The sequence below is a fragment of the Macaca thibetana genome, chromosome 7 (assembly GCF_024542745.1).
Source record: "Macaca thibetana thibetana isolate TM-01 chromosome 7, ASM2454274v1, whole genome shotgun sequence".
Taxonomy (NCBI): Eukaryota; Metazoa; Chordata; class Mammalia; order Primates; family Cercopithecidae; genus Macaca; species Macaca thibetana.
The window spans coordinates 87,415,768-87,429,567 of record NC_065584.1 but is presented as its reverse complement, the minus strand read 5'-3'; the positions used below and the strand labels follow the sequence as shown (position 1 = coordinate 87,429,567).

The 13,800-nt window shown below is 50.0% G+C and overlaps 1 protein-coding gene across 1 annotated transcript; it reads right to left on the bottom strand.

Annotated features, from left to right (window-relative positions):
• Positions 1 to 310: 310 nt before the first annotated feature.
• Positions 311 to 7,850, bottom strand: KLHL33 (kelch like family member 33). Its single transcript, XM_050796504.1, is given in 6 exon segments — positions 311 to 1,175; positions 1,275 to 1,442; positions 1,567 to 2,491; positions 6,843 to 7,535; positions 7,538 to 7,611; positions 7,733 to 7,850. Coding segments are annotated over 5 exon segments (2,394 nt in total). The 5' UTR covers positions 7,593 to 7,611; positions 7,733 to 7,850; the 3' UTR covers positions 311 to 622.
• Positions 7,851 to 13,800: the final 5,950 nt, after the last annotated feature.

Sequence of the window (13,800 nt, the reverse complement as noted above, 5' to 3'; positions counted from 1 at the left end):
TCTACATTTTTCCCTTGACCAATGGGTCAGAACCGTTTTTCCAATGGGGTACAGAAACCGTCTCGCTCTGTCACCCAGGCTGGAGTTGGCACGATCTCGGCTCACTGCAAGCTCCGCCTTCTGTTCACGCCATTCTCCTGCCTCAGCCTCCCGAGTAGCTGGGACTACAGGCCCACCACCACCTCTACACCCGGCTAATTTTTTGTATTTTTAGTAAAGACGGGGTTTCACCATGGTCTCGATCTCCTGACCTTGTGATCCGCCCGCCTCGGCCTCCCAAAGTGCTGGGATTACAGGCATGAGCCTACTGAAGCTTCTTAACTCTCTTTCAAACCAGATGCACTTTCCCTAAGAATCCCTAAGCCTTGTAGAGTTGCTCCCAAGTCTCCTTTCCTTACCTGGCTATTCAGCTGCCTCGCCTTCCCCTATATGTGTTCCCCGGGAGTTCTGGAACCACCATTTCCTCAATGGAGATCATACGTACAAAAGCAGTTTACAATGCACAGTGTAAGAATAAAATACTATCAAGAATAAAGCCTTCTCTTTTCTCTCCCCACAATCTCTGTCCTTCTCTCAGGCTATTTCTTATGCCTTCCTCTCCCCATACACTGTTGCTCCCTCTTCACCCAGCAGGTTTGGTTTGGTGTGGGGTGGGAACCACAGCTATGTGCTGCACAGTGGGCAGTGTCAGGATGCAGGCAGGCATCTCAGCCCGAGGCCTTGGCAGAGTTCCCAGGCAAAGCCATCGGCCCAGGCCAGGACAGTAGGCATGGATAAGGTGGGAGAGTGCGTAAGTACGGTGACTGTAGCCCCCCAGCACCAGTAGCTCCCCCTGCAGCACAGCACCTGCAGCTCCCACATGGGGGGAGGGTAGGGGTGCCAGGTGAGTCCAACTATCAGTCCTTAGTTCATAGGCCTCAAAGCTTAGCAGGTCCCCAGTCTCACCCAGCCCACCTGCCACATACACCCGCCCACCCAATGCAGCCATGACATGGCCAGCCCGAGGTACCCCCATAGGGCTCAGAAATGTCCCTGGCTTCTCAAGTTTGGGGTCATAGTGCAGGAATGAGGCCAGGTATTGGCCAGTCCCACCACAGCCACCGCTCACATACAATTGGCCCTCCAAAATCGCAGCTGCGTGGGCAAAACACGGTGCTGGAAGTGCAGGTGCTGGCCTAAGGGAGAACAGGACACAAGATAAGGCAACTAGCATCTTCGACTCTCCTTCTAGTCCAAGTCTCCTAATCTCTCCCAGATGCCCCCTGCCTGCTCACCTCCAGACGTCGAGCTCAGGGTTGTAGGCCTCCACAGAGTCCAGGGCAACACCATTGTGTCTTCCACCCAGGGCATAAAGTTGTCCATCCAGTGCCACCAACGGGAAAAGGCTTCGAGCCTGGGACAAAGGAGCCATCTCCTCCCAGTCCTCTTGACTGGGCTCCCACCTGGACACAGTAGAACGAGAGAGTGGAAGAGTGACTCTGGGCATCTGTGGTCGGCTAGGCCAGCAATTTCTCTCCCTGCCCACCTTAGGGCCTGCCACACCCTACCCACTCTTGAAGCTTGTACCTGAGAGTTGAAGCCAGGGTGTTGGAGTGACTGTAGAAATCTTGTCCCCCACACACATAGAGTTCACTTCCTGCCAGGCTCGCAGCCCCATGCCGGAAGCGTCCTGGGGCAGGCAGGGCAGGCAACTGCCCCCACTCAACAGTTCGTACCAGTCCCACACCACAGCGGAAGGCCCGGACCCACCACACTGCTTGGGATGGTTGTCTTAGGGCCATGTCTGGTCTAAGCCCATCCCCGCCAATCACTACCAGTGCCCGGTCAGGCTCCCTCCGTCTCTCTTGGCCTGGAACATCAGCCTCTACCATCAGCTGGTGCAACAGATCCCGGGTCAGGGGTGGAGGTAGCCCGGCTGCCCGCACCCTCCGCAACTCCCTGGTGGACATGCGGCCAAAGCGGACGCATTGCAGCAGGGCCTTGGCCTCTGACTCCTGGGTCTCAGGGTTGGCAGCTAGCCAACACCGTGCAGCCACAAAGGCCTCAAACTCCTCCTGCACATGGAGCTCATCACTATCCAGGAGCTCAGCCAAGCAGGCAGCTGGTAAAGAAGGGAAAACAGGACACAAGGCTACAGCAGGCAGGTGGGTGAGGAGGTAGTGACGGGCTTTGCTCCAGAGCCTCTCCAACCCAGGGGCTTCAGCCATGGGGAACAGGGCCAGGCAACGGGCAGGGCTGAGGCCCCGTGCCAAGCCCTTCTGACACAAATCCAGACAGGAAGAGCTCTGGTACTGCAAAGCAGCCTGGGCAGCTCTCAGTAGTCCTGGCCACCTTGCCCGCACAACTCCAGAGTAAGCAAAAGAGACGAGAAGTCGCAGGTCCTGGGTGGAGATGGTCCTCAGAGATACCTCTGTGCCCTGGGATTCCCTCATTCCGCTCAGGAGCATGGCCCCAAAGAACTCACTGCCACAAGCCAGGGCGGCTCGGTGCACTGTAGGAGGGGAGAAGAAATAGAGGAGGACTGAAAGTGTTGCAAGACCGATAGGCACTACCCCAACTTGGTACCTCCAACTTTGGCCCTCCAAGCCACCCACTGCTACAGGCCAAACTGTGGTGTGCATCAGAATACCATGGGGTAGTTGTTAAAATGTGGGCTTCAGTGGCTCACTCCCAGAGATTCTGATTCAACGGTTCTGGATGGAGACCCTAGAAATTTGTATTTTAACACTTCAAGTAACCATATGTGATTCTCATGTTAGTGGTCTGAAGACACTTTGATAAACATTGCTTTAGTCTTTTTGGTCAGATCAGTTAGAAAAAGAGTCTTGATGAATCAGGTTGAGAAGAAAGCATTTGCTAAGAGGGGCACAAAATAAATGGAAAAGACCAACATGCAACTTATATATGTCTGTCTATGTTGTGCACAAAATAAAATTCTTTACAATTTCAAGAGCCAAAACTGTAAGCCATTCTGTTAGATTTTGCTGGGAAAGTGGCACCACTCGGGAATGGCCGTAGTCCAACCTCATCAGATTGCTGTCTCCTCTTGCCTAAGATTTAGTGTTTAATGTTTTCCACGTGTTCCAGCTTTTCTCTGCATAACCCTCTCCTGTTCTTGGTATAATTTATAGAATCACGAGATCTGAAACTTGAGACCTTCAGAATAATATAATTCAATTATTCCCTTTAAAATAAGGAAACTGGTTTGGGGTGGGGGCACATGCCTGTAATCCCAGCACTTTGGGAGGCTGAGGTGGGTGGATTACTTGAGGTCAGGAGTTCAAGGCCAGCCTGGCCAACATGGTGAAACACCATCTCTACCAAAAATACAAACATTAGCTGAGCATGATGGCAGGTGTCTGTAATCCCAGCTACTTGGAGGCTGAGGCAGGAGAATCGCTTGAACCTGGGAGGCGAGGGTTGCAATGAGCTGAGATTGCACCACTGCACTCCAGCCTGGGTGACAGAGCGAGACTCCATCTCTAAATAAATAAATAAATAAATAAATAAATAAATAAATAAATAATTAAAATATGGAAACTGAGTTGAGTCCTAGAGAAAGCATGTGATTTATTTTTCATTTCCATGCAGTGGCTGTCTGGGCAGATCATCTCCATCCACTGTCACTGTTGTCAGGCTGCAATAAGCATGCTTGTGTACCAGTACCTTGGTTATCTGCATGGTCCTCACAACAATGAAACTGTCCTATTAACCTATGCTGTTAAACAATTAGACCTCATACTCAGCATCACCTATGGATTATTCTGGCCAAAATATTTAACTTGAATCTGTTCAACTCTTTAGATCTAAAGTCAAGTTTATAGGAAGTTGAAAGGCTAAAGGAATAATTTAGACAAAACCATGAGGGGAAAAACCATACAAATCAAGAAAATGGAGCATTTTATAAAATAACCAATCTTTTTTTTTTTTTTTTTTTTTTTTTAGATAGGGTCTTACTCTGTCACCCTGCCTGGAGTGCAGTGGTGCAATCTCGGCTCACTGCAACCTCCACCCACCAGGTTCAAGTGACTCTCGTGCCTCAGCCTCCGGATTAGCTGGGACTACAGGCACACGCTACCATACCTGGCTAATTTTTGTATTTTTAGTAGAGACGGCATTTCGCCATGTTGGACAGGCTAATCTTGAACTCCTGGCCTCAAGTGATCTGCCTGCCTCGGCCTCCCAAAGTGCTGGGATTATAGGCATGAGCTACCGCACCCGACCCAGGATAACCAATCTTACACGTTATTGTCTTTACCAATCAATATATAAAGTAATTTAAAAAAAAGGGGGAGGGAGGACTGTACTAGATTAAAGGAAGCTTAAGAGACATGCAACTGAAAATAGCATAGTCCTTGATTAATTCCTGGGTTGAACAAACTCAATTTAAAAAATGTTTTTTGGTCAATTGGGAAAATATAAATGTGGACTAGGTGATATTAAGAAATTACTGGCCAGGCACAGTGGCTCATGCCTGTAAACCCAGCACTTTGGGAGGTTGAGGCAGGTGGATCACATGAGGTCAGGAGTTCGAGACCAGACCAGCCAACATGGTGAAATCCCGTCTCTACTAAAAATACAAAAATTAGCTGGGCGTGGTGGTGCATGCCTGTAATCCCAGTTACTCGGGAGGCTGAGGCAGGAGAATCGCTTGAATCTGGGAGGTGGAGGTTGCAGTGAGCCAAGATCATGCCATTGTACACCAGCCTGGGCGACAGAGCAAGACTCCATCTCAAAAAAAAAAAAAAAAAAAAAAGGAAAGAAATTACTATTAATTTTGTCGTGCAAGATAAAGGTATTCTGGTTATGAGAAAAAGGCCTCTTTATTTTTTTCCTTTCACACCTAGTCCCACAGAATTGTCCTGTTTTAAAAAGATACATACCCAAATACTTATGAGTAAAATGTCATAAATTTTCTTTAAACTTCAGCAAAAAATAAAATTAACAGATGAAATAAATATAGTAAAATATTAATTGTTAAATCTGGGTGATGGGTGTTTGAATGTTCATCTTAATATTTTTTGCTTTGTAAAATGCTTCATAACAAAAAGGTGGGGGGTAATGCTGCTAGAAGTCCTTTTAGGCAGGTCACAGAGGGCCAAGCTCTTTAAGAACTCCATGCTGCTTTGACCAACTGACGCATGCGTGCCTCTCCCAAAGGGCAGGTGTTGTTCATATGACTTTCCACTGTCTTTTAAGCAGTAGGTAGTGGCCTGGTGCTTCCCAACCAGTAAACATCAATGACAGATCTCAAATATATATTGTCTGAGAAAATCTGCATTCCTCAAAACAAGCTAAACCATCTCAGCTCCCATATCATCAATCAACCTATAGTTCAGAGTCAACCCTGAAAGGGCTCACAACCACTTGTATTCACCTCTTACTCATTACTATTCCCCAGGATTTTAAGTGACAGATTCCCAACCATTAAGCAGGAATATTTCCTAGGGAAATAAAAGCAGTGATATGAGTATGCTTAAATTCAAAAGCCTAGTGAGAATTTTATGATTATGAAACATTTAAATTCCCTCTCCATCTAGTGCTATCATAAATGAAAATAAAGACTTTTGGAGTAGTTTTCCTTCTAGGAGTCCCAGAAGCACTTTAGTTCCCAGTCACTCCTCTAGTGGACAGTAGCTATGTGACTTTGGACAAGTCTTGGATTCTGATTTCTTCATCAGCAAAGTGTAAGAGCCCAACTAGATAATCTCTAAACTAATCCCTTGTAATTTTAAACTTTCACGTGTCCACATGGCCTAGTGGAAGCAGACTGGATTAGTGATGTAGGCTTGTATCCTGGTTGTCCCAAGTCAACATCTCTGAATTTAATGTTCCTTATCTGCACCTATAGATAATGATATGGACCTTACCAGCTTTCAGTGAAAATTAAAAAGAGATGTCATGTGTAAAAATTTCAGGTACCCAGTGCCTCACTAAATGTTAGTAGACTCTGAATAATACTCAACTTATGCAACCCTACTTAGCTTTCCTGGTGATGAGCAGAGTTAACTTCAAAGTGCCATGACCAGTCCGGGTGCAGTGGCTCATGCATGTAATCCCAGCTGAAACAGGTGGATCACTTGAGGTCAGGAGTTCGAGACAAGATTGGCCAACCTGGTGAAACCCTGTCTCTACTTAAAAATACAAAAAAAAAAAAATAGGCAGGCATGGTAGCAGGTGCCTGTAATCCCAGCTACTAGGGAGGCTGAGGCAGGAGAATGGCTTGAACCCAGGAGATGTCGGTTGCATTGAGCCAAGATGGTGCCACTGCACTCCAGCCTGGGTGAGAGTGAGATGCTGTCTCAGGAAAAAAAAAAAAAAAAAAAAAAAAAAAAAAAAGCCATAGCCTGGTAACCTTAAACAGTACCAGAGCTTGCTCATTAGCTGCGGACCCATAAGTCAGCCATGGTGTCAAGCACACCAAGGTGAAAGGACACATTGAGTTTTCCACCATGTTCCCCTGGCTTTCCTGTGTCCTGAATGGAAGATGCCAAGAAGGGCTTTTGGTTAATTTCTGTTTGAGTCAATCCGCTTTCTGCTTGTTCTACTGCCATGTATTGTACCCTTAGCTCTAGCCAGCTGGCTGGAGCTTCCTTGTTACTGGACACAGGAAAAGTCAGACAGAGGGTCAGTTTAAATTTGTCAGTGCGCCTAGAAAACAACTCGACTGCGCATGCCCGGCTCTCAGTGGGGCAGGAGTGGCACCAAAGGCCACCCCAGGGAAATTCTGACAGCAGCAGGGATCACGACCATCATGGTGGGGGTCAAACCACCTGCTGCTTGCACACACCATTCCGGTAGCATATGCACCTGCAGTAATTTAATGCCCCACAGGCCCTCACCCCGCAGCTGGCAGCCGCCTGCCTCCAGCTTCAAGTCACACCCGACGCCCTCTCGGTAGAGGAGCTCGATTGCGCGCAGGTTCTCCCTCAGCTCCTCTGCCTGGCTGGGCTTCTTTACACATTCCCCGGCATTTCCAGCCCTCTCGCATGTCCGCTGGGCAGCAGCCTTCACCCGGGGCGCTCCCAGCGCCTCGGCTGCGGCCAGCACATCTCCCTGCGGGGCGGGGCCCAGCACCCCCTCATAGGCAAAGGTCAGCACGGCCTCCCAGCCCCCTGGGGACACCTCGAGGCTGAAGGGGGGCCGCGGACCTCCGCCGCCCAGCAGCCTGTCTCGGAAGAGGCTGCTGATGGCGGCCAGGATCACCCGATGCACCCCGTATACCCGCCCCGCGACTGACACCTCTTCGTCCAGCAACAATCTCTGCTCCCGCAGCCGCTGGGCCTCAGCGAAAAACTGGCTCGGATGCTCCTCGCTGCGCAGCCACTCCGGCTCTGCCGCATCTTCATCTTCTTCCTCTTCCTCTTCTTCCTCTAGGGACAAGGCTGGAAAGGGAAGGTTCCCTGGGACCAGGGGCCTGGAGCCAGGCTCTTCCTGAGGAAAGGAAGGCAAACTGGGGTCCTCGTCGTCGGGGGAAGGAGGCCAGGAGGGGGTTCTCTGGGCGTGCACAGGGAGTCCAAGGCAGTCCTTCTGGACGGATGAGAGCCACTCTCCAGCTCAGGGGGATGATGGGGGGTGTCCAAGACGCTCATGCCGAGGTTTGCTGGATAGCTGCGGGTGAGCAGAGGCAAGACAGCCTGGCGTCAGAGCTGGACCCAAAGAGGCCAGAGCAACCATGTCTCCAGCCAGTCGAAATGTCAGTCTCTCCCCTGCTCCAACACCCTCCTCCTACCCTAAGCCACATCCCAACACTGGAGTATCTGGGATATACAGGAAAACTATAGGGTACACATGGTGCAGTGAAACATGCAAGAAGCCGTGTAAAGATCCAGTAACCGGGACCACACCCCTCCCCTATTGCCCCCATCCTTTTAGTCACCCTCAGGAGACACCAACATTCCGCTTGCCCTCTCACTTGAGTGCCTGCTGTGCTTGGGGCTGCGTGGCAGCGGGAACTTGCCCACATGGCATCCCACTCAGCCAGTGGCCCCATGGGGCTAATTATAGCCGGTCCTGGCTGGCTAGGCACTTGGCACCGGGTGTCCTAACTCTGACACCCAATCCCCTGGGCTCCCTCCCAGACTAACGTCCCCACCCTTCCACCTGTAGGTCATAGGGGGTGCTGATCTAGGCAAATTAGAAAACCAAGGAGAATGAGGGGATCCGGTGGAATGCGTCCAAGGCCAGAAGGGCTGTGCCACTAGAGTGGGCTGGAAGGGTCAGGCAAAGAGTCTGGACCAGGCTTTGGCTGTTGACTTTTCTGTGCATGATAAAGCTGGGACCCCGCCAGGCATGGTGGTTCTTGACTGTAATCCTAGCACTTTGGGAGGCCAAGGTGGGTGAGTCACTTGAACCCAGGAGTTTGAAACTAGCCTGGGTAACATGATGAAACCCCAGATTTTTTATCTCTACCAAAAAATACAAAACTTAGCTGGATGCAGTGTCTCATGACTGTAGTTGTAGCACTGTGGGAGGCCAAGGCAGATGGATCACTTGAGGCTAGCAGTTGGAGACCAATCTGGGCAACATGGTGAAACTTCATCTCTACAAAAAAATATAAAAATTAGCCAGGCATTGTGGGACACAACTTTAGTCCCAGCTTCTTAGGAGGCTGAGGTGGGAGGATCACTTGAGCCCAGGAGGCAGAGGTTGCAGTGAGCCGAGGTCGCACCACTGCACTCCAACTTGGGTGACAGAGCAAAACTCTGTCTCAAAAAAGAAAAAAGCTGGGACGCAGGAGCGAACATAGCCCAGCTTTACCCACAGAGGGCAGAAGAGTGGGGAAAGTGAAGGGCCAGGGGGCAGGGCTACGGACCTAGCTGGCTCACCCCAGCACAGCGCTTCCTGTCTGTCCAGAGGTGGGGTCCAGGGTGAGAGCCTGAAATCCAATCCTGTGTCTTTGGAAAAGTCTGGGGAATTCTAACTCTTATCTTGGTGCTGGGATCAGAACCAGACAGTGGAAGGTGTGCTTGATCTGCATGCTGTGAGGACCAGAGTCCTGGACTAGATGGGCTATGGACATGCAGGTATTCCATTTGAGCCAGACGGTAACAGCCACTCCTTCTCCTTCCGAGACAACATTTCCTTTCTCATCCTGAGGCCAAGTGCTTAACTAAAGCCCCTAAAAGCCATGCAATCACTTTGTGCCGCAGTTTTGAATGTCATCTTGCGGAAAGGATTTAGGGAAAGGTGCAGTGACACACTTCCTCTCCCTTCTCTTGGGGAGGCAGGACAGGCCAAGGGCTCCTACTTCCTGGCCTATAAAATGTCTGGTCCAGGCTGGATAGGTTGACTCCACAGGCAGACTTAATAATGGAAGGAGGCACAACTGTTCCTTGTGATTCAGATGAAAGGGCTCATGTGGAGGGCAGGGTAGGGTGGGAGAGTGGGCTGACCCGCACAGCACCCCCTCCTACTTTCAGAGCTGTCTCCATTTCCCCTTTTGTGGCCTGGGTACCTCGGCAACTCCGAGTAGCTAGCATTCCCTGGGTGAGCCTAGCCAGCAGGTGCACTCCCCAAAATGGTTCTACTGAGAGGCAGTTTATGGTTATCCTGGTCAGCAAATGGGGAGATAGTGTCCAGGATCTGCACCCTCTTTCCCAGTTCAGACATTTCTAATGCCTCTCATGGTGTCCCCAGAGCAAGACAATGTGGCCAGCATCTTGACCCCCAACCAGGAGCTGGAGGAACTGCAATCTGGTGGAGACATATCCCAAGCCAGCCTCTGCTCACCACCTGCTTACAAGGACAAGGACACCGGACCCTGCTACGAGTTCTATCCCAACTCTGTAGTCCTGGGATGGCTCCATACAGCTTGGTAAGACCCAGGCCCCACAGTGAACTCCTGAAGGTAGGACAAAATCTGCATGTGGGCTACCACCACCCTTCATGTAGCTCTGGGACTGCCCTCCAGGTCCATCAGCTGTCCTCCTGGTTGCAGACACGCTGGCTAGCGAGGGGTCTTGGCATCTCAGTTATGTATGTGCTATCTCAGCCATGAAGTAGCGCCACGTCCACCTCAAGAGGAACCCCACACCCAGCCACACTCCCCAGATGATCTGGAGAATTCTGGAGCCAAAACCGGAAAGGCCCCAGTGCACTTCAGCTGGGTCACAGGAGCCATGGTAATGGATTGGCACTCATGGTTCCCTAAGTCTGGGGATCTAGGCAGGCGAGAACTTTTTGCTCCAGGGGAGTTTTTGGGAAGTACCTCTGAAGAACGGGGCAAGGGCTGGGGTTCACACTGGAGACTGTGACCCCTCCCTTACCACCCTGCTCCCTGGATTTACTGTATGCTCAACATCTGGGGCATCATTCTCTACCTGCAGCTGCCTTGGATCGCTGCTCAGGCCGGCACAGGTATGAGCTCAGAGCTCTCCTGGGCAGTAGGAAGGGATGTACATGTATGAACAAATTCCCATCCTCACCCCAAGGCTCACATGGCTCATCGTCCTTAGTCATACCGTCACTGGGTTGTCTTACCTCAGCCATCTCCAGTAACGGCAAAGTCAAGGCTGGTGAGTCTGTAGTGACTCCCGCTCCTCCCTTCATGTTTCCCCATCCCTCATATCTGTTAATGAATTGTATGGTGTTCTCCGATGACCACATTTGGTCATTTCCTCACTCCCCCAACCCCTACTATACAAACACTTTCATTTCCCCTTTTGGTACTGTTGGTACCTAGATAGCCCTACTGCTTTGGGATGGGGTTTTCTTCCCATGAAACAATGGGTATCGTCAATCTCATTTCCAGGCTCCTGTATGATTCAAGATGCTTCAGAAAATAGGACTGACATGGGTGTGCAGAATGGGAGCTGCCTGGGTGCAAAGTGCCAGTATAGCTGGGATTTCAGCAGTTGTTGAGAGCAAGGCTCCTGCCTCTATGGGCTCTCTAATCACTACGGATGGGTGAACCAGAGCAGAAATGTAGAGAGAGAAACCTTGTCCATTGCCTGGCATAGCATAGATGTTTATTAATTTGAATGGGGCAAAACCTTCAAAGATGCAGATCAATTTTAATAAGTCTGGGAAAACTAGGTGAAAATATGGGTAGAATGCATTACTTTGGAAATGCATTGATTTTTACCTCTGTCTGCCCTTTACCTCAGGCCATGAATGTGGTGTCTGCCTTTAGCCCTCTGACATCTGCTGGAATCTTGAGTGCCGCTCTGTTCTGTGTCCTTTCCTGCTTTGTTTCAGCCCCTAATATCTTCCAGGCTAGTTGAGATCTTAGCAAGAGGCTTGCAAGAGAAAGGAGAGAATGTCCGTAGACATGGTCATGCCACGTGTATAATTTTTGAGGAGGAGGGGCAAAAGAGGGCTCAGTTCTCAGCAACCAGGAGTTAGATGGTAACTTCGGGAGATGGAGATGACTGTAGCTGGCTAGCATTTAAAGAGATAATCCAAGCCCACGTAGCAAAATTCAAAGTCTGCCTGTAAATCAAGGGAAAATGTGGGGAAGGTGTCACTCTTTTTTTTTTTTTTTTTTTTTTTTTTTTTTTTTTTTTTTTTTGAGACAGATTCTTACTCTGTCATGCAGGCTGGAGGGCAATGGCATGGTCTAGGCTCACTGCAACTTTCGCCTCCCAGGTTCAAGCAATTCTCCTGCCTCAGCTTCCCAAGGACAGACATGTGCCACCACACCCGGCTAATTTTTGTATTTTTAGTAGAGATGGGGTTTCACTATGTCAGCCAGGCTGGTCTCGAACTCCTGACCTCGTGATCTGCCCGCCTTAGCCTCCTAAAGTGCTAGGATTACAGGCCTGAGCTCCCATGCCCAGCCCAGTGTCACCCTTTTATCTACCTCCCCACTCTCAGTTTTTCCCCTCCCTCATTCCCAGGGATCTTACACACCCTACTCCCCCTACTCCTATGCTTTCTGCCTCTGACCCCTAAACTCCCTTGACTTCTGTCTATGCTCCCCACTCTCTTGCCTCTTTACAGGAAGAGAGGGCTCTCATTCTCCCACTTCCTGGGACCCTCCCCTGTTGAACGCCACGACCTCTTGCAGCAGCTGTGCCAGGATAAACCACACCGAGTCACTGGCTTTTGGGAAAGGCCATGGCAAGAACCACGAGCCTCTGTGGGGCTATCTGCTCACCTTCCTCATTGCTGTAGGTTTCATCCTTATCGGTGAGTACTCCCCACCCCACCCTCCACACCAGGCTCTATTAATCACCATTCCTCTCATGCCCTTCCCAGCCCTACCTCTGGCTTCTAGGACCTGATCCTAAAACCTCTTTTCTATCTCTGTTTTCCTGAAAGTGGATGAAAATGTCTCCTAACCTTGCAGTAGTAGGGGTGGTATGTGGGGGGGGGGGGGGGGGGAGGCGGGGCTGGAGTGAGGAGTAAGAAGGGAATAGAGAGAATGGAGAAAGTAATAAAACAATGTCCTGGACTTCTAGACCTGGATCTTATGTCATTAGTGTGGAGACTCACTCCTGACCTTTCATTTTCCCCAAAGCTGAGCTGAATATCATTGCCAGCTTCCTCCTCTGCTTCCTCATCAACTTTGGCTGTTTCTATGCCTCCTTTACCTGGTTGCCTGGTTAGCGTGGGCAGGTGTTGACGTAAGGTCCAGGTCTGGAAAGACCTGGGGAGTTGGGAGAGCATCCTTGGGGTACATGAGTGGGTGGTGGTGCCCTGCAGGCTGGTGCCCTTCCTTCTGCAGGTAAAGTCCCTGGGTCTCTCTCCTGGGCTCTCTGCTCTGCCTGCTCATCATGTTCCTCCTCACATGGCGGGCAACACTGATTACTGTGATGCTTACCCTTCTGCTGTTATATGACCTACAAAACCTGGTGAGTGAGTAGGCGGGTGGGTAGGGAGTCAGGAAGTGAGTTACAACAGGAGACTGACCCCCACAAGAAGCCCAGAACTACGAAGAGTAAAATCTGTTTCTTCTTCTACCTGACGATTGATGCGCCACCCCTAATCCTTCTGCACCACCCCTTCCTCTGCACAGTTGTGAACTGGGGCTCTTCAGTCCAGGCAGACACCTACCACATGGCACTGTCCTACTCAGTGAGCCTCACCAATGTGCAAGATCACATTAAGAACTTACAGTAAGGAAGTCTCTAGACGAGAGATTGAAAATGGTGGCCTATTGATGGAATCTTGCCCGGAAATGAGTTTTCTGATTGCACAGCATTTACAATTTTTAAAATAAACTGCCAACATTTAAGATCCAGGCATCTGCTAATCCTGGGTCTCCAACCCACATGACACAGTTAGCTGGGGCCAAGTAGCTCCTGTCCCATGGGATAAGTCTGGTGCTCTCCAGTTTGCCACAGTTCCCACTTGGTCCACTCCATTCTTTAATACTACAACTGGTTCTTGCAGACTTTTGGCTTTTTTGGGAAAGGCCATGGCAAGAACCATGAACCTCTGCAGGGCTATCTGCTCAGACACAGAAGGAAACTAGCTTCCTGAAATCTGGGAGGGGTAGTGGAGAAAAAGGAAGTCTTCTTGTCACCCCTCACCCAACATACCATATCCCCTTCTTTCCTTTTTGCTTCTCCTTTCAGGTCTCGCGTTTGAACCAACTGAAGTCCAATGTGCTGGTCTTGGGATATAAGCAAAATTGGCAGAAAGGGCCTATATCTACCATGGAGTACTACATAGGCATTCTACTGTGAATGTGAGATAGAGAAGAGTGAGATGGGCATAGAAATGGTCAGGAACTAGAAAGAAGAGGAAATATAATTGTAGTGAAAGCCTTGTTCCCAACAGCTGCCCAGCAGTGCCTGTGTCCCCAGGAAAGAGACCCCCAACCCCTTCATCTCTTCCTCCTTTATCTCCTTT